This window comes from Takifugu flavidus, chromosome 5 (assembly GCF_003711565.1).
Source record: "Takifugu flavidus isolate HTHZ2018 chromosome 5, ASM371156v2, whole genome shotgun sequence".
Lineage (NCBI taxonomy): Eukaryota > Metazoa > Chordata > Actinopteri > Tetraodontiformes > Tetraodontidae > Takifugu > Takifugu flavidus.
The window spans coordinates 14,162,084-14,181,155 of NC_079524.1; the positions used below are offsets into that span (position 1 = coordinate 14,162,084).

Here is a 19,072-nt window from a genome sequence, read left to right on the forward strand (position 1 = left end):
GGACTTTGAGTCCGAGTGGACCATGTTCCGTGCCTCCATTGTTGAGGCGGCTGACCAATGCTGTGGTCGCAAGGTGGTTGGTGCCTGTCGTGGTGGCAATGCCCGAACCCGCTGGTGGACACTAGTGGTGAGGGATGCCGTCAGGCTGAAGAAGGAGTCGTATCGGGCCTTACTGGCCTGTGGGACTCCTGAGGCAGCAGATAGGTACCAGTAGGCCAAGCGGAGTGCAATTACGGCGGTTGCCGAGGCAAAGACCCGGGCATGGGAAGAGTTCAATGAGGCCATGGAGAACGACTTCTGGACGGCTTCGAAAAGGTTCTGGACCACCATCCGGCGACTGAGGAAGGGGGAGCAGTGCACTGTCAATACTGTGTATAGTGGCGATGGTGTGCTGCTGACTTTAACTCGGGATGTTGTGGATCGGTGAAGGAATACTTTGAAGACCTCTTTAATCCCACCAACGTGACTTCCAGTGAGGAAGCAGGGCCTGGGGGCCTGGGGACAAGCTCCCGTATCTCCAGGGCTGAAGTTATCAAGGTAGTCAAAAAACTCCTCGGTGGCAGGGTGGATGAGATCCGCCCAGAGTTCCTTAAGGCACTGGATGTTGTAGGGCTGTCATGGTTGACACGACTCTGCAACATCGCGTGGACATTGGGGCGGTGCCACTGGATTGGCAGACCGGGGTGGTAGTCCCCCTTTTTAAGAAGGGGGACCGGAGGGTGTGTTCCAACTATAGGGGGATCACACTCCTCAGCCTCCCTGGTAAGGTCTATTCAGGGGTACTGGAGAGGAGGGTCCGCCGGATAGTCGAACCTCGGATTCAGGATGTGCAATGTGGTTTTCTTCCTGGCCGTGGAACGGTGGACCAGCTCCACACCCTCAGCAGGGTCTTTGAAGGTGCATGGGAGTTTTCCCAACCAGTCCACATGTGTTTTGTAGACTTGGAGAAGACATTCGACTGTGTCCCTCGGGGGGTCCTGTGGGGTGTCCTCCAAGAGTATGGGATGTCGGGCCCCCTGTTACGGGCCGTCTTCTCCCTGTACGATCGGTGTCAGAGCTTGGTCCGCATTGCTGGCAGTAAGTCGAACTCGTTTCCAGTGAGGGTTGGTCTTCGCCAGGGCTGCCCTTTGTCACCGATTCTGTTCATAACTTTTAGGGACAGAATTTCTAGGTGCAGTCATGGTGTTGAGGGGATCTGGCTTGGTGGTAAAGAGAGAGCTGAGCCAAAAGGCAAAGCTCTCGATTTACCGGTCAATCTTCGTTCCTACCCTCACCTATGGTCATGAGCTTTGGGTAATGACTGAAAGAAGAAGATCACGGGTACAAGCGGCTGAAATGAGCATCCTCCGTAGGGTGTCTGGGCTCTCCCTTAGAGATAGGGTGAGAAGCTCCGCCATCTGGGAGGAGCTCGGAGTAGAGCCGCTGCTCCTCCGCGTTGAGAGGAGCCAGATGAGGTGGCTTGGGCATCTAGTTTAGGATGCCCCCTGGACGCCTCCCTGGTGAGGTGTTCAGGGCATGTCCCTCCGGTAGGAGGCCCCCGGGAAGACCCAGGACACATTGGAGAGACTATGTCTCTCGAATGGTCTGGGAATGCCTGGGGATCCCCCCCGGACGAGCTGGAAGAAGTAGCTGGGGAGAGGGAAGTCTGGGCCTCTCTGCTTAGGCTGCTGCCCCCGCGACCCGACCCGGATAAGCGGTAGAGGATGGATGGATGGATGGATGGATGGATGGATGGATGGATGGACATTTAAAATTTACCAGAATTAAAAGAAACAAGAAATCAGTAAAGGGGGGCAGGATAGGGGCCTTTTTAAAGGTGAGCAGCTGCATTTTGGACTGACTGCGCAAGGGTGGCCTGGTTAATGTCAGTATAAAGTGCAAAGCATTAGTTCAATCAAGTTAAGATTAATCATGTATTGATGATGATGGAGACATAGATAACCCCTCGGAAACTTAACAAATGGTCCTCTGGGACTCCAGATACTTGTGAAAAGAAGGGTACTCTGATTCATTTTAAATGGGAATGTCCTAAATTCATATCTTTTTGGAAAATGGTTGTTCGCACTCTAAGTAAAATTACAGATACTGCTTTCCAAAACGCTGTATCTTAGGGATATACCTGAAAGGCTTTTCTGTTAACTCTATATGTAAGACAACTTTGACAACAAGATCAACTTTGGCCTCCTGCAGGCAGGAGGATGGTTGCTCTAATAGAGAGAGACTAATGCAGGGCTAGATCCACACCGGGTTTTCTATCCTATAGGCACACAAGTTCAGTTTTACCTGGGGTTCTGCCTCATTTGGCGAAAGCAGTTTCTTCCTGGTAGGATGCAAACCCTGGCTGGAATCCAGCCTTCCTGCATTGGACTTGCCCATCCCTGCTGTCATGATTCTAGGACAGGGGAGGGCAAATCCAGTCCTTGAGGGTTGGATTCAAGCTGGGTTTTGTGTCTTATCAGGCAGAAACCACTTTCACCAAGGTTAATGGAACCCCAGGTGAAAGCATTGTCTACCTGTAGGACAGAAAGTCTGGCTTGAATCTGGCCCTGAAGGATTGAATTTGTCCACCCCTGCAGTAATCGATGATACGTATTTATAAGGCTATTGCGTGTGACAATTTTTGGTTTATTTTATTAATATTTTAATTAATTAATTGTGTGTGTATGTGCCATTGTTAGTGAGTTCTACTTTTGTGCCATTTTTGTATGTTATGATTGAAAATTATTAAAAACAAGTTGAAAAAAAATGCAGAAAAGTGTTTTGATCTTGAAATGTAGGTTGACTTTTTCAGTCTCAATCTTGTTTGTTTGGCATGGCTTATGCTGCGCTCTAGCAACAGCCTGCTATCACTTCAGTGCTATAAGGGCCTAAAGGGTCTGCACCACTGGGTGTTTCTCATTAAAAAGTGAGCTTAGCTGAGTGTCTGTGGGATCTGGCGTTAAACTCAGATTATGTGGAAGCAATCGACCCCCAGTTTCTTTCCACATCAATAAAAACCCCACCTTCAGCTTTGTACCTTCAAGCTCACTGTCTTGATTGAATCATCTAGTCTAGGCTTGAAGGGACACCAAATGACTTTTACAAACTCAAGATAAGTTGCGTATAAAAGTTTTCCATTCAAGATTTTGGGCAACATCATCGGCCTCAGGTGTCTAAACACCTCAGTAAAATCCCCTGAACTTAATGATTCCAATTTTAATTATTTGACAGCTATATGTGATTGATTTTAAGATGCAAATAAAACAGTAACTGATTACTGCTAAATACTACTACTTTCTGGTTACTACTCATTATTACTATTCAAAATTACTACTGAAGAGTTTAGAATTTAGAGAGGAGAAAGTCACATATGACAACTATCCATTTACTTAACAGTTTTGATACAAATAATATATTCTGGACTACGCTCGTCAGCGTATTTTTTTATTCTGCAGATTTTCTAATGTGAACAGTTTGCATGATGACACAATTCTTTCTTTCAACAGATGTTCCAATGTTCCCACATGTTCTGCACATGAATGGTTTTGATATTGCAGTACTGCTGTGTTGGCTCAGGTCAATGCCTTTCATCAGACAAAATTACAATAAGCTTTTATGCTGCTATACATATAAACTTGAAAATCGAATTTCACAAATAAGCAAAGGCAAAAAAAAAAAACAGTGAAGTGAACCCTTCCCACAGACAAATAGACACTTTTAAAACAGGCAGAGTTAAAGCATCTGATCACTACCGAAAAATCTCCAAAGCCTAATATGTTGAAGCACAGTTGTTGCAAAGCACATTGTTCTTTTATAAACAAAACATAGAGTCAAAGAAAGGGAGAGAGGCTCAAGACTGTAAACAGCCAGAAATACTCGGCATTCCTATTAGGCTAAACAGGAAACCCAGTCAATTAGTTGTTTATTCAGAGCCCAGTTTCAGAGTTCAAGGGTTATGGAGAGTGGACTTCCTGGCCAGCCAAAAGACAGCTGGAACAGTGTCTTGAGGCTAGTGACAGTGGAGGCAATGTGGTTTCTGAGCGAGACTACAGAACAGTTAAGAGAGACAAGGAGAATGACTAGTAACTTCATTACAGAGGTTGTTAGATCTGCTGCTGATGACCTTAGGTCTGCAGAGAATATTCTCAAGATAAACAAACTATCCAGTATTAGAAAGAGCAGAAAAAACATTTCATCAAGTAAGATAACGTCACCATAATATTTACCATCAATTCTGTTGATCTAAAACATATAGCATTGTATCAATTGTACCACACCATTAATCTTATGGCTATGTGGACCGAGAGTCTATAACATTGGTATGGCATTAGGTTTATGGTCTCTTTAATTATTTTGTCTTTCATGGGCTCTCTTCATCCACGCTTTGTATTATTTGATTGATCCACAATCAACGTCTGACTTTTATTTCTCTCTAAATTCGGTTAGTCGCAAGGTTTAAATGTCTTTAAAATTATTTATTTCAAATTGCGTATGTGTGTTAAGTAATACTTCAAGCAATGTTGTAAGAAAGTGACCAAGTAAGAATGAACATGTTCTTCTGCTCTTTCATATGTCATGGAAGTTTTTATCCCAAAAACACACTGGATATGTTTTTAAATGAAAAGCCACAAAACGTTGATCAGAAAGTAAGTTTATATTGCACAATATTAAGACAACAAAACTCCAGTACAGGTGTACTGGGCCCATGAATGACAGGGGCCACAGAGAATAAAACATTAGTGGAAAGTAAATCTGAATATTTTTAACCTGTCACAGTAAACATTTCTGCATCGTACAGTACTAATAAACTAATTTTTTGTCTTTATATTAGTGTTGTTTTTGGCAAGAAATAAATAAACAAATCTAGTCAGCCATGGTCTGCTTCCCTCCCCACTCCTTATATGATATGGTTCAGTCAAGGTGTCAGCACTGCTAGCTAACACTGGGCAACACATCTTGCATCTTGAAAGTAGAACTGCTGCTCACCTCATTTCTGCAGTGGCCGGTCCATGCCACCATACCACATTGGAATCACAAAATTATCTGGCTGCAATTCCCTATGCTATGCTGAGATAAGCTAAAGCTAAACAAAGCTAGTCAGCTGCTTTATAGTTGCCAGTTGTTGTAATCGTCAGTTTGCATTCACCAGTTGATTAATTGTGTCGCGCACATTTCCCAAAGCCATGTTGGTCTCATTAAGAGGTAAACGCATATATTCATGCCTTCAGATGATGACAAAATCTACAGTAATCATACAACTGTAGATTTTTACTTGCATTTTTTATATTTTAATTTCTTTTTATTGGAGATGGCAAAGTAGAAGAAAAAAATATGCTCCGTGAAACCTGCTTTTCTCTGCACATGACATGAGTGGCATGATTTAAATAACATTTTCTGTTTTTGTGAAGTGGCTAAATTTGTAACCATAAAATTTAACTGATCTGCTGGCCAGGTGCTTCTTGTTGATTTTCTGCCAAATCAAAGTCTGAAGCAGAACATTTTTCATTTCAAAATTCTGGAACCAATTGTCGCTGGACATCACCTCAGTTTGCAGTTTCACTTATATCAGATTATAATTGACTCAGTTCAGTTTACCTCTATTTATATAGCATCTGTTATAATCATGACTGTGTGTAGGTGCTTTACAGATACCCAGAGGCTGACCACCAATGAGGCTGACCACCAGTGTTCCTTGACACTGAAGTGACAGTGTCAAAAATCACAAAAATCCCTTCAACAGGAAAAAAAACCCTCAAACAGGACCAGGCTCAAATGCGTGGACCCTCTGAATAAAGAGGAGGGGGAGGGAAGATAGAGCTCAAGAAAGGTAAGAAAGGAGAAGATTAAACACATACACCGTACATTCAATTTTAAAAAAAGATGGGCGGTTATGTGGGGCTGGGGGAATCTGAAAAATTAGATTACCTGTATGTGCATTAGTGCATTGAAATTTGTATGTAGAAATAACTTGTTTCTTGGGTAGTGAAGTAAAACGTAAAAAAAATATCCAATAAAGCTTTTCTAATAAACAATGCTAAAAAGTGTATTGTTAGCTATGGTTTAGCTGTACTGCTGTAGTAGTTAATCAAACCAATATAACTCAAGTACTTTGCTATCAGCTTTTAACATGCTTTCCAGGAAAAAGCAGACAAAAGGTATTTTCACAGCAGGTTTCCCAATTCATTGCTAAATTAGGCAGAATATGTGGGTCAAAAAGCCAAGAAAACAATGTAATGTTCAAGTGATAAGTCTAAGTTGATATGCGCTGAAAAATAGTATCAGGACTTACTGTCAAAGGCTTGGAAAGCTAAGTGTGGCTTTAATATATTTATAAACTCTGGAAAATGAGTTGACACTACAGGAAAAGTGTGACAGCTGATGAACATATAACAACAACAACAACAACAATAATAATAATAATAATAACAATATATAATAATAAGTGATAATATCACACAGGCCTTTCTGTGTCACTATAATTGTATAGAATGTTTACACATAGGTGAATATTCGCATGAGTCAACTCTTTCTGCCTTGCTTCTTCCTGAACTCTGCCTATACTTCACAAGAGACTAGACTTTATCACATTGGGAGGTAATTGTGTCATCTTTGTTGCAAAATGTACTTTTTGTGACTAGCCAGCGTGGGATCCATCCAAAAAGCTAATCCTTTCAAGGCTGCATTTTCAAATTGAGAATGAGTAAACATATAATTACATGCTAAAAATATTGTTCTGAAATGATTCGGACACCCCTGATTGTTTAAAGTAGCCATTAGATAGAGAGACTGTGGCGAAAGAGGCAACATTAAAGTATGGTTTGTAGCGCTAAAGTGATATATAAATGAGAGCATGTAGGGAATCTGTATGGTTGTGTTGGGACTTGTAGTTGCAGGTTTACGCATGTTCTTACACATATACATGTGTGTGTATATATATATACGTATATATATATATATAAATATATATATATATAAAAAAATTTAAAAATCTCCTCCTCGCCCTCCTGGGCGGTGCCTCCTTCCTTCAGACTCGGGTCCTCTACCAGAGGCCTGGGAGTCTGAGGGTTCTGCGCAGGATCTTAGCTGTTCCTAGGACTGCGCTCTTCTGGACAGAGATCTCTGGTGTGGTTCCTGGTATCTGTTGGAGCCATGTACTCAGGTTGGGTGTTACTGCCTCTAGTGTCCCGATCACCACTGGGACCACTGTTGCCTTCATGCCCCACATTCTCTCCATCTCCTCCTTCAGCCCTTGGTACTTCTCCAGCTTCTCGTGTTCCTTCTTCCTGATGTTGCTATCACTCGGGATTGCTACATCTATCACCACCACTGTCTTCCGGTGTTTATCCACCACCACTATGTCAGGCTGGTTGGCCACCACCATCTTGTCAGTCTGGATCTGGAAGTCCCACAGGATCTTGGCCTGCTTGTTCTCCACCACTTTCGGAGGTGTCTCCCACCTGGTCCCTGGGACCTCCAGCCCATACTCAGTGCAGATGTTCCTGTATACTATGCCAGCCACCTGGTTATGCCGTTCCATGTATGCCTTGCCTGTCAGCATCTTGCACCCTGCTGTGATGTGCTGGACTGTCTCAGGGGCATCTCCACACAGTCTGTACCTGGGATCTTGTCTGGTATGGTAGACCCTGGCCTCTATTGTTCTGGTGCTCAGGGCCTGTTCTTGTGCAGCCAGGAGTAGAGCCTCTGTGCTGTCTTTCAGTCCGGCCTTTGTCAGCCACTGGTATGTTTTCTCGATATCAGCCACTTCCTCAATTTGTCGGTGGTACATTCCATGCATGGGCTTGTCCTTCCATGATAGCCCCTCAGGTTCCTCCTCCTTGGTGGGCTTTTGTTGCCTGAGGCATTCACTCAGCAGTGCGTCAGTGGGGGCCATCTTCTTGATGTATTCTTGGAGGCTTGTTGTTTCCTCCTGGACAGTAGTTCGGACACTTACTAGTCCTCGGCCCCCTTCCTTTCGCTTTGTGTACAGCCTCAGGACACTGGACTTAGGGTGAAACCCTCCGTGCATGGTGAGTAGCTTCTTTGTCTTGAGGTCAGTGGCTTGTATCTCTTCCAGTGGCCAGGGTATTATGCCAGCAGGGTATCTGATTACACGTATATATATATATATATATATATATTATATATATATATATATATATATATATATATATACACATATATACATACACACACACACACACACACACACACACACACATATATATACATACATACACACACACACACATATATATATATATATTACGCCACTGACTTTGGTGCGGAAGGTTGTCGGTTCGAATCCAGGCGAGGCTCCTTACGCATATATGCCTACACCTCGGTATGAGCGGAACATTAACTGATAGAGTCATACCGGCTTGGACGTCGCCCGGGTCAACAAGGTCCGCGTCAGGGGTCAGGGAACCAGGGCCACCTGATGTCAAATTGGCTACTGGAACAAGGCATTCATGGAGCAGGGCAGAGAACATGGTACTAATGGATTGTTACTACGGGAGTAACCCCAGCGAGAGAGGGTACATGCAGAGGATGTGGGAGAGATGGGTACTTCGAAACCCCACGTCCCCACTGACTAAGAAGCGGCTTTTTGCTCAGTGTTTGAATATCCGCAATAAGAAGCTGCTATCACAGCTAGTGATTTTATCTTCACCCCCCCAATATCGAGATTGGGTACACAGCCCCAATGACAGACGGAATCGGGTCAAGGGCAGCTGACCTGAGAGAGAGAATCATGGAGTCCTGGGGGAACCCAACTACCTCCCTGCCAAGGCTAATACACGAAGTACCAGACAAATCTCTACTCGAAGACTTGAACATGGCGCTGTCAACCATCCCTACCATGACCATCACTGAGACCAATCAGCTGATGTATGCAGTGGCAACGGTAATCCTACAGATGCTTGGCTATTAGATGAAGAGCATGAATAGCCATAAGGAGTAAATGGCCCCATGGAGGAGAAAGCTAGAGGCAAAAATCATGGCAACAGGGAGAGAAGTCAGCCTCCTAACAGAGCTGAGTAGAGGCGTGAATCTAAGGACATAGCAGCCCAAGAAGTACAACAAACTGTCCATACCTGAGGTACTGGAGACTGCTAAGCAAAGGCTCACAGCCCTGGCTACCCGACTAAAGAGGTACACAAGAGAAGTAGAGGAAAGGAGAATAAACAGGGTGTTCTCCACTAACCCAGCAAAGGTCTACTCTCAATGGCAGGGCAACAAGATGACAACAGCCCCCCCCCCCAGGGCTGAGACGGAACAATACTGGAAGAGTATCTGGGAGAAAGAGGCAACGCATAACACTACTGCCCGATGGCTGCAAGACCTACAGACTGAACACAGCCAACTCCCAGAACACGACCCAGTAGTCATCACCTCAGCAGACATCCAAACAAGAGTGTCCAAAATGAAGAGCTGGACAGCGCCAGGGCCCGATAAGATCCACGCCTACTGGCTTAAGAAGCTGACTGCACTCCATGAACGCCTGGCAGCACAAATGAACCAGCTGCTAACATCAGGGGACCACCCAGAGTGGCTAACCCAAGGCCGGACAGTCCTCATAATGAAGGACCCCCAGAAGGGCACAATACCGCCCAACTACCGGCCCATAACCTGCCTCAGCACCACATGGAAGCTCCTATCAGGCGTCATAGCGGCTAAGCTCAGAAGGCACATGGATCAATACATAAGCAGAGCACAGAAAGGCATAGGGAACAACACCAGAGGTGCCAAGCACCAGCTACTGGTCGACAGGGCAATCGCCCAGGACTGTAGGATGCGGCACACCAACCTGTGCACTGCCTGGATTGATTACAAGAAAGCCTATGACTCAATGCCGCACACATGGATACTAGAGTGCCTAAAGGTGTATAACATCAACAGGATACTAAGAGAGTTCATCCAGAACTCCATGAAGCTGTTGAACATGACTCTGGAGGCCAACTGAAAGCCAATTGTGCAGGTGAGTATCAGATGTGGCATATATCAAGGAGATGCTCTGTCCCCCCTGCTGTTCGGAATAGGCCTAAACCCCCTCAGCCAGATCATCACCAAGAGTGGCTATGGGTACCAGTTCCAAAGTGGAACAACCGTCAGCCACCTCCTCTACATGGACTGTATGCCACTACACTACATTACACTACACTCAAGCTGTATGCCAAGAACGAGCATGACTTCGACTCCCTGATTCACCTCACTAGGATCTACAGCAAAGACATCGGGATGTCATTCGGGCTAGACAAATGTGGGCGGATGATATCTAGAAGGGGAAAGGTGATCGCAACTGACGGGGTTGAACTACCTGAAGGGAACATCACAGATGTGCAGGACAGTTACAAATACCTGGGGATCCCACAGGCAAACCAAGATCCTGTGGGACTTCCAGATCCAGACTGACAAGATGGTGGCCAACCAGCCTGACATAGTGGCGGTGGATAAACACCGGAAGACAGTGGTGGTGATAGATGTAGCAATCCCGAGTGATAGCAACATCAGGAAGAAGGAACACGAGAAGCTGGAGAAGTACCAAGGGCTGAAGGAGGAGATGGAGAGAATGTGGGGCATGAAGGCAACAGTGGTCCCAGTGGTGATCGGGACACTAGGGGCAGTAACACCCAACCTGAGTAGATGGCTCCAACAGATACCAGGAACCACACCAGAGATCTCTGTCCAGAAGTGTGCAGTCCTAGGAACAGCTAAGATCCTGCACAGAACCCTCAGACTCCGAGGTCTCTGGTAAAGAACCCGAGTCTGAAGGAAGGAGGCACCGCCCAGGAGGGCGAGGAAGAGATTTTTTATATATATATATATATATATATATATATATATATATATACACACACACACACACACACGTTTAGTGTATAGCTCAAACATAAATCACTAAACACCCAAACATAAGTCACTATTTGATGCACTGTTCTACATTATAGCTTCAAGCATGTACAGTCCTTTGGCACACATACTCTGTGTGTATGTGTGTAGAGCTCAGCCAAAAGCTGATTTAAAATTAAAGCTGAGTATTTTGAATGTCTCTAATTAGAAGGGTAGGAAACAATCCCATATTTAAAATTGAGGCCATGCCCACCCTTTCCACATGCAGAGGCAAATAGTCTTGTGCACATGCACACATTAAACACTGTGCACTGGGGAAAATCTGCCACTGAAGACAGATGATTAATCGGTGTGTATATGTGCACTGCCACCTGTGCATCAGTCAGCAAAAGATGCACAACTTGTGAACTTGAGAAAATTCAGAAAATTGGCTTATACACCACCAAATGTTGATACTCCAATAAATTACTGCAATATTTACAGTTAAATCAAGAAATGTCAAATGTAAAGTTTTATAGGTAGAGAACAAGAACACAATAGTTAGTTTTATCACTGTCTAAAGTGTTTACACACTTTATTGAAGCAATTTAGTCCTTGTTGAGTTGTGAGAGGAATGCACTGTGTTACACTGCACTGTGGCTTACATTGTCTAATTGTTCTGTTTCATAATTAATCTCTGTTCTCTTCTCATACAAAAGGCTGGCTAAATTCTGTGGCCTAGATACTCTAATGAAGGTATCAGACGGTTGTGTCTTCTGTTTCAGTTTTAATTTACATGATGATCAGACAGGTGTGCTTTAAATTGAAGGTTTTACTTGAGCGTTTGTACCACATCTTCTTTCCAGTTCAGACATGCAAACAGAGCATTATATAAAATATCTGACATAATGCATTAAAATGTCTTGTGGTTTTATGTGTAATGATAAATTATGAACTCTCACTGGCTGGTTTACGTAACCATTTTAATGCACAATTGACGATTCAATGGTGAATTAACTAAACTAACTTAAAAAAAAATTATAAGTATTCCTTCCTCCAACAAGAGAATATGGAACAGATCAAAAAAGAATTGTACAACCAATTAAGTTTTGTGACTAGTGTTTGCATTTAATTATTACTGCAGTTTAACTCACATAGTACATTTAATCTGACAAGATGACAAGAAAATGATTTTTTTTTATATTATAATATTAGCAATTTGCACATTTTTATGCCAAAAATGCTAATTTGATGGAGCTGACCATTAAATTCCACACTACTATCTTGTCTTGATTGCTTTATTTGAAAAAATTGTGTCAAAAATGAGTTTTTTATTTTCCTACATAACTTTCACAATTACTGAGTTAACTGAATTTGTTATTTTTGTTAGTCTTTATTCTCCATACCTAATCCATGTATGATGTCATGCTGATAAACACACACACACACACACACACACACACACACACACACACACACACACACACACACACACACAACACACACACACACACACACACAGGCCAGAGGCATTCCTACTATAGGCATCTGTTATCTCTATCTGTATCTGTTTGCTGTAGACTCTAATCTTGAGGTTTTGAAGCTGGGGAGGGAAAGGCAAGGGAAATTACCACTGGTTAGAAGTAAGAAACAGCCATTTTTGGAGTAAGATGAGAAGAGAGGAGGAGAAATTAAAATCTAAAATGAAAGATAAAACTAACTAAGATCATCACTTGGAGGATTTTACAAGGATAACGTGCACCTGTGTTTTTTGCCAGGTTTGGAACTACTACAGTCTTTTTAACTAAAAGTCACCACAGATGAGACGTTGGCTGTTCTTTGACCATGACGTGTGTGGCACTGGCAGGCGCTATAGTGGATTACAAAACTACAAGTATCCAGTGTCCTCATGAGTTTGCTTATTTGATTTATTTCTGAGCATTCCCCCAATCTTACATGTGTGGAGGGGGCACTCCATTCCCCTCCTCTCAGCAATTTTCTTCATATAAATAAACCTTGTTGCAGCAGGAATGATTGGGGTCTGCCACTTTCCTTTCTACTGGAATTCTCCCAGCTGATAAGATGGTGCTGGCATACTCGCATCTTGAAAAGTCCCATACACAAACTAGTGACACTATCTGACACTTGATTTCCTTCCACAGCAGCAGCAAATGTGTTGCCAAATGGAACCAAAACTAAGGCTTAAAAAATAAGGGATTTTTTTGGAGGTTTCTGAAGCCATAGAGCAACCAACTAACTAAAGGTTTGTACAATTTTAAGACCTTGATGTGAATCAAATGCCAGTTGACGTAGCTTAAGGAAACATAAAGCATCATAAACTGGCCATTCATTCATTTTCAATTAATGTATCTCATCATGGGTTTGAAGTTGGGCTGTCTATCCTACCTGCTTTCAAGTGGACAATTTGTCAGGTTATTGCAAAATATAAATACACGGAATGAATGGAACTGACTGGATGGGTTCTGTGGCACATTCCAGAAACCTTCTGGCTGATATACACTGCAACACTGTGTCCTGTTTTTATCGGTTGCATTTGCTAAACTGGCTTGATTCTTATTATTGTATTGCAAACTTACACAGAACAATGTTGTGTCATGCCTTTAATTGCATGTTGTCAAATTATGAATGACAAATAACAAATTATTTATTTCTCTGTTAACATTTCAGCCAAAGGGACCCGATTTTAAATTCCCACACTACTTCCCAACATTGTTGTCTTTTGTTTTTCCCTCTTCTAAATGAGATACTGAGGCTACTGTTTTGTGCCTTCCAACTGAGGTCCATTTTGGAAGAGAAAGCCTTAATGACACAGAAAAACATAGCCCCATTCTCAATAAGCTGATAATGTATGGAAAATGTAAAATACTTTACTATGAAAATCAGCCAATTACACACTAATGATTGCAAAATACTGTAAAATAGATTTTCCCCAAAAGGGTCATGATAAACAGGAACCGACAAACGAAAGACTAGTCTTAGTCTTTTAATCTGACGCAAGAAGAGCAAATACATTAGGAGGCTACCATTAAAACACATTAATCCTTGAATAAAGTGGAAGTCTCTCAACTAGTCATTTTAAGTTAAGATTTTATTTATTTTAAAACCTCGACAACGAGTCAGCAAAACAACTCGACCTGACTGACCAGCATGCACTTGTGGAGAACGCACAGCAGCGCATGCTTCACTGTAAAATCTAAGTCACTAAAATAAATGACAACAACAATCTTGCAGAGGGTACAGTGTCACAGAGTCGCAGTAATACAGACAGCAAAATCTTCCTACACAGACTGCCACTGCACACTGATTACTGGTTATTTCCCTAAATAAACCAGTGTGGCCAATTGTACATTTCTCACCAGCAAAATGACCAAATTCCCCCTTTTCACACTAAAATAATGGACACACTGAGCGATGGCGTGCTGAAGCTCCTCCTTCTCAGCAGAAGACCTGTAAGTCAGGGCCTGGAGGATTTCGAATGTCCACAGCCACATCCCTCTGATTTGCCTAGCCAGCTTCTCTTTTCCCCCTTCCATCCTTTCTTGTTCTGTGTTCTTTCTCTTTCTGCATTTGTTCATCGTACTTGTAATATCTATGACCTTTGCTTCAGCCTTTTTTTTTTAAATTTTGCATTACTTTAATTGTGTCCAACTTGAGGTGATAGATTTATTTTTTCACAATTCCATGATTTTTTGCTCACTATCCAGCTTTTTCTCTCCCAAGGAAAACTCTACAGCTGCACATAAATAGGCCTAAACAAAAGTCTGTACTGGGTCACATCTGGAAGGAGTTTGGACATGGCAGTTTCCTACAAAGACGACTAAATATTTAGGTTAAGAGTTACTGCGTGTCCATGAACTTGTGATAAAGGGGGTGGGAAGGGAAAAGAACTGTAGAGCAGCAGATCTAATGACAGAGGGAAAGTGGGGCCAAAAAATAAGGAGATGTACTTTATAACTAGAATGTACTTAAAAAATAAGCTGTCTAAAAAAGCTGTCTAAAATGTGTGGCTTGACTATGGTTTATTGGGAGCTCAGTCTGTAGGGGACTGGGCTGAGAAGTGAAGGGGTCTTAATTCAAGCCCCAGTGCTGTGGAAGGGAGATTCATTCAGAGTACTGCCAAAGTACAAACCCCCAAATGCTGACATTGGGCCGTGCCACGAGTTGCCAAGTCAATGCAAGGATGTACCCTGCCTTTGCCCGTATGTAGCTGGAAAAGGGCCATTCCCCTCCCCACAATAGGGAAAAAACATCATATGTAATGTTTAATTCACTAATATTATGTAGTTCACAAAGTTCATGAAAATTAATCAATTAAATTCAATGACAACCAGGTTTCAAAATACTTCACTACCACAATCTGTGTCATGACTTACCGTAATCACTTCGTCCTAACATTACGGTCTGTTGATTAAAACCATTCATACTAATATGGATCCTGGTTCAAACTGGAAAATTAGACAGCTAGTCAGATCATTACAGGGTCAAACTGGATGCATATATTATTTTACAGATCACTGATTGTTTCAACCTTTGTTTGATACATAAGACAGCAACTAATGCCTCCAACCAAACTTCTATCATCATGGACGTTATGAATGTGAGATTATGCTGCCATATATAAGCACACCTAAAGGAGGAGGTGATATAATTAAATACCAGGGAAAGATGGTGGCTTCTTCAATGTTGGCTGGAACAACAAACAGCCAACTAATAGTTTTAATAAACAAATCCCCATTTGGATTTCCCATGAGGCTGAGGGGCCTCCGATGGAATGTTCAGAGGCCAGCTGTCTTGCATTAGACGTAGCCGCCAGTGCCGGAAGCCTTGGGCCTGCTGTTCTTCAAACCTGCAGGGTCAGCACTAAGAAAAGAAATTTTTCCTCCAGGCTGTGCCTGAGAAGACATGGCAAGCTGTCATGGCCTGAAATACTTTGGAGCATGGGGGAAAGGTCCACTCTGCTGCATTTGGTGATCATTTCAGAGAGGCTGGTAGAAGCTTGTCAGCAATAATATCAGCCCAGCTTCTCACGTTACACATCTGGAACAAATGTCATGAAGCAATGATGGTAGGTTGTGGAACCCACTCTTCGGGAAAATGAGCTTTTCAGACATCAGAAATACAAGGGAGGGTAAATGTAAAAATAGCACAATACAGGAGGAATTGTTTGTTTCTTGGACTGAGAGAAGCCCTCATGTGTGAGTCATCTGAACAAAAAAATCTCAGTGAGTTTGTTGGCACAATGGCCTTGACAACTGCCACCAACCTTCCCCCACCCCCTGCCAGATGTTTATTCTGCCTTAATTAAGAAAAACACATAGAGCCTATTGACTTGCATATTTTTTTGCTCTCCTGAGGCATAATTTCACTTTCCATACCTCATAAACCCAATACAGAAAGGCACATAATCATGAATTGTTCTTTATTATTCATTCCCATTTGTGTCTTGGGGACAATAATGCAATGTCATTAACAGTATGTTCTTCAGGGCAGCTGTCTTCCCAGCTGTTAAATGCTGCTGATAACTGCCCCATCAAAAAATGATTTCTTATTTTTGGCCCATAGCCATGTCCTTTCATGTTCTGTCCAGATTAAGTAAATAAGTTGCTAAAATGTATTTAAATCATGTCAAGGCCTCATCCATTTCCTTTCACAATATTAAAAAGAAAAATCTGAACATATTTCTTCTTTCCCTAGCTTGAAAAAGTCTTATCAGAGGAGACACTAATTCCTCGAATGTAAAGTAGAAAGTAAAATGTTAAAGTAGACGCACATCTTGCCTAATAAGGCTTATCAAAACAGCAAAGCATCCATGCAGAGACTCATGACCATCCATCTGGAGTTTCCTGAACACCATCAAACTTACACAGTTAAAACCATTGATGCTCACAAAAATCACACTGGTTTCAAATTATCTTATACTAATGTGGGGATAGCAGTTATATTTCAAGCCACAGGCGATAGACAGTTTGTCGGACTTTTTCAACTCACAGATTGACGGTCCCATCAGGTAGCAGACTGGCCTCGGGAGGCTCTAACAGGTCCTCTTTGCTGCAGCTGACCCTTCTCCCCACAGCCTGGATTCCATGCGCTTTGGACAGCTCGTCCGTGCAACTGCAGGCGCTAGAGGAGGCGAGGAACCCGGGACAAGGCTGGGAGAGCCTCGGCTCGGTGGCGCACAACAGCAAAAGCAGCATCAGTACTAGACGCTCCGACAGCAAACAAAAGCTAAAACCGGGACCATACATTGTCCTTCGGCTGAATCTCACCTCAGCTGCATCGCCGCCACCAGTCATCCCATATCTCCACCATGGAGCTTCCAGCGGGGCGTTAAGTAGGACGAGGAGGTCAGAAATGATCGCGCTGCAGATTAATAGTCCGTTGGGCAGTTAAATTCTCATTATCTGGTCATTTTCTGAATATGTAGAAATAAGTTCCAACATTTCCGCTATGTCATGGCCCATCCAAAACGACCCACTAGTGACAGACAGGCTTTTTTTTTAAATTAAAAAAAAAAAAAAAAAACGTTTCGATGGTATTTGATAACTTCCCTTGAAGTGCCCTAACTTTAAGTGAAAGTTATTCCAGCGATTGACGGTATCCAAAACGGAATGGTCACACTGGCACGTATTAACGAATAGGTAAAGAGTATCATCTCAACATTTTACGCGTTCGTGCCGCTACTCGCCAACGTTTTTGAAAGTGTGACCAGCCCAGAGCTTTCTCCACAGACGCCTGCCTCCAGTTTTACAGGGAAATAAAACTGTGGCAGACAGAAATGAGCTTGTCTTGATCATCTCCTGTGTCGTTCCCAAAATATAGCGGTTTTATCTCTTGCCACTAACGCTCCAAGAAACAGCTCCCCACTGCATATGCTACTCCAAGTGCTCCTACTCCTTCACATTTTTCGGTCCGTGTCCTCGCGGTCCTAGCGCATCCGGTCCAGATGGCTTCGATTCACAAATAAAGATCTGGAGTGCCAGAAAATATAGAAGACCGTTAGAACCACATTTGAAAGTTTTTTCTAGCATGTATTTTACCCGTCACAAGGAAGATGGATATAAGGTAGGATTTTAAAGAAGGGATGGACTAAAGCAAATGCCAAATGCACTATCTGGTGAAACTATAATCTGACGTTCATATCTAAAATAAATTGTAATGTGGGACATTAGTGTGTGAGTAGACCGTTTATAATTTTCTTCACTCTACCACCTGGTAGTGTTCTACAAAACTCAGCAGCTGTCAGCAGGAATAGAAGAATCAATGCTTTCATCCTGTACATCAACTCTGTTTGACAATGTTTGAGAAGTTGTTTTTCTTTTTTGTGCATGTAAAACATATCTTAATGTTCAGGAATTACTGGATTCCTTGTGTGGAAAGCAACATTCATGTATCATTTATAAATGTACTAAAACAACAAATTCCAACGTTCTTTTCCCACTATAGTGCACTGTTTCATGCAATGAAGGTTCTACACGGAGGAAAATCTCATTTTTTTTTAAATTTAGGCTGTCCCCCTCAATAAACACATAATTAAAATGTGTGTGTGTGTGTGCACAAAGTTCGTACCTAGATTCCTCTTATTTTGTACTTTAAAAAGACCTTTTGGATAGGCAAGAGGCCCAGGAGAATGGGACTGAAACATTTCAAAATATGAAATGGTGAAGCGGGAGAGTTCTTGTTAAGGAGAATTTTGCAAAGGAAACTCAGTCATGCACCTGAGCATTGCAGTATAATGGTGCACAGTGCTCTGAGGCTGACGGTGGAGCCCAGGTTTGCTATTTCTGCATTCATACTGTGCAATGAAGGGGGTTGAGAAGTCCCACACGGTTATTAAGCACAAAGGGTGCATGGTTGCCTGGTCAGCACTGAAACAGGGATGTTTTTCTGAGCTGACAAAAGCTCCCCCCCCCCAGACTCTCTTATGGTCCAAATCTCATCTGGAAAGCACAGCTTCCATTTAAAATGCCATGTTTAAGTCTACACATTACATCAGTTTGTATTTTAATAACATGCGGACAAACTTCAATATTGTGGCGGACACATAGGGGTGTATCTCACACCCAGGTGATGCATGGGGTGATGGGCGTGGTTAGCCCTTGATTAGATGCACTGTTCGAAGCGCCATTCGGTATTGTCTGGTGGATGCGGAATAAAGATGTTAAAACCATCTGCTCAGTCTGAGTCTTTCCTCGTCCTGCCATATTGGTGACCCCGTTTTGAACATGTTCGAGGCAGCAGACGATGG

The 19,072-nt window shown here is 42.7% G+C and overlaps 1 protein-coding gene across 3 annotated transcripts in view; it reads right to left on the reverse strand.

The window, feature by feature from the left end:
- adgra2 (adhesion G protein-coupled receptor A2) overlaps positions 1-17,720 on the reverse strand; it is a 51,744-nt gene extending 34,024 nt beyond the window's left edge. For all 3 annotated transcript variants that reach the window (XM_057034194.1, XM_057034195.1, XM_057034193.1), the window contains exon 1: positions 16,816-17,720. In XM_057034194.1, coding sequence (XP_056890174.1) covers positions 16,816-17,120 — 305 coding nt within the window. In that variant the 5' untranslated portion in view covers positions 17,121-17,720. The remainder of the gene's footprint in view (positions 1-16,815) is intronic.
- Between the last annotated feature and the right edge of the window lie 1,352 nt (positions 17,721-19,072).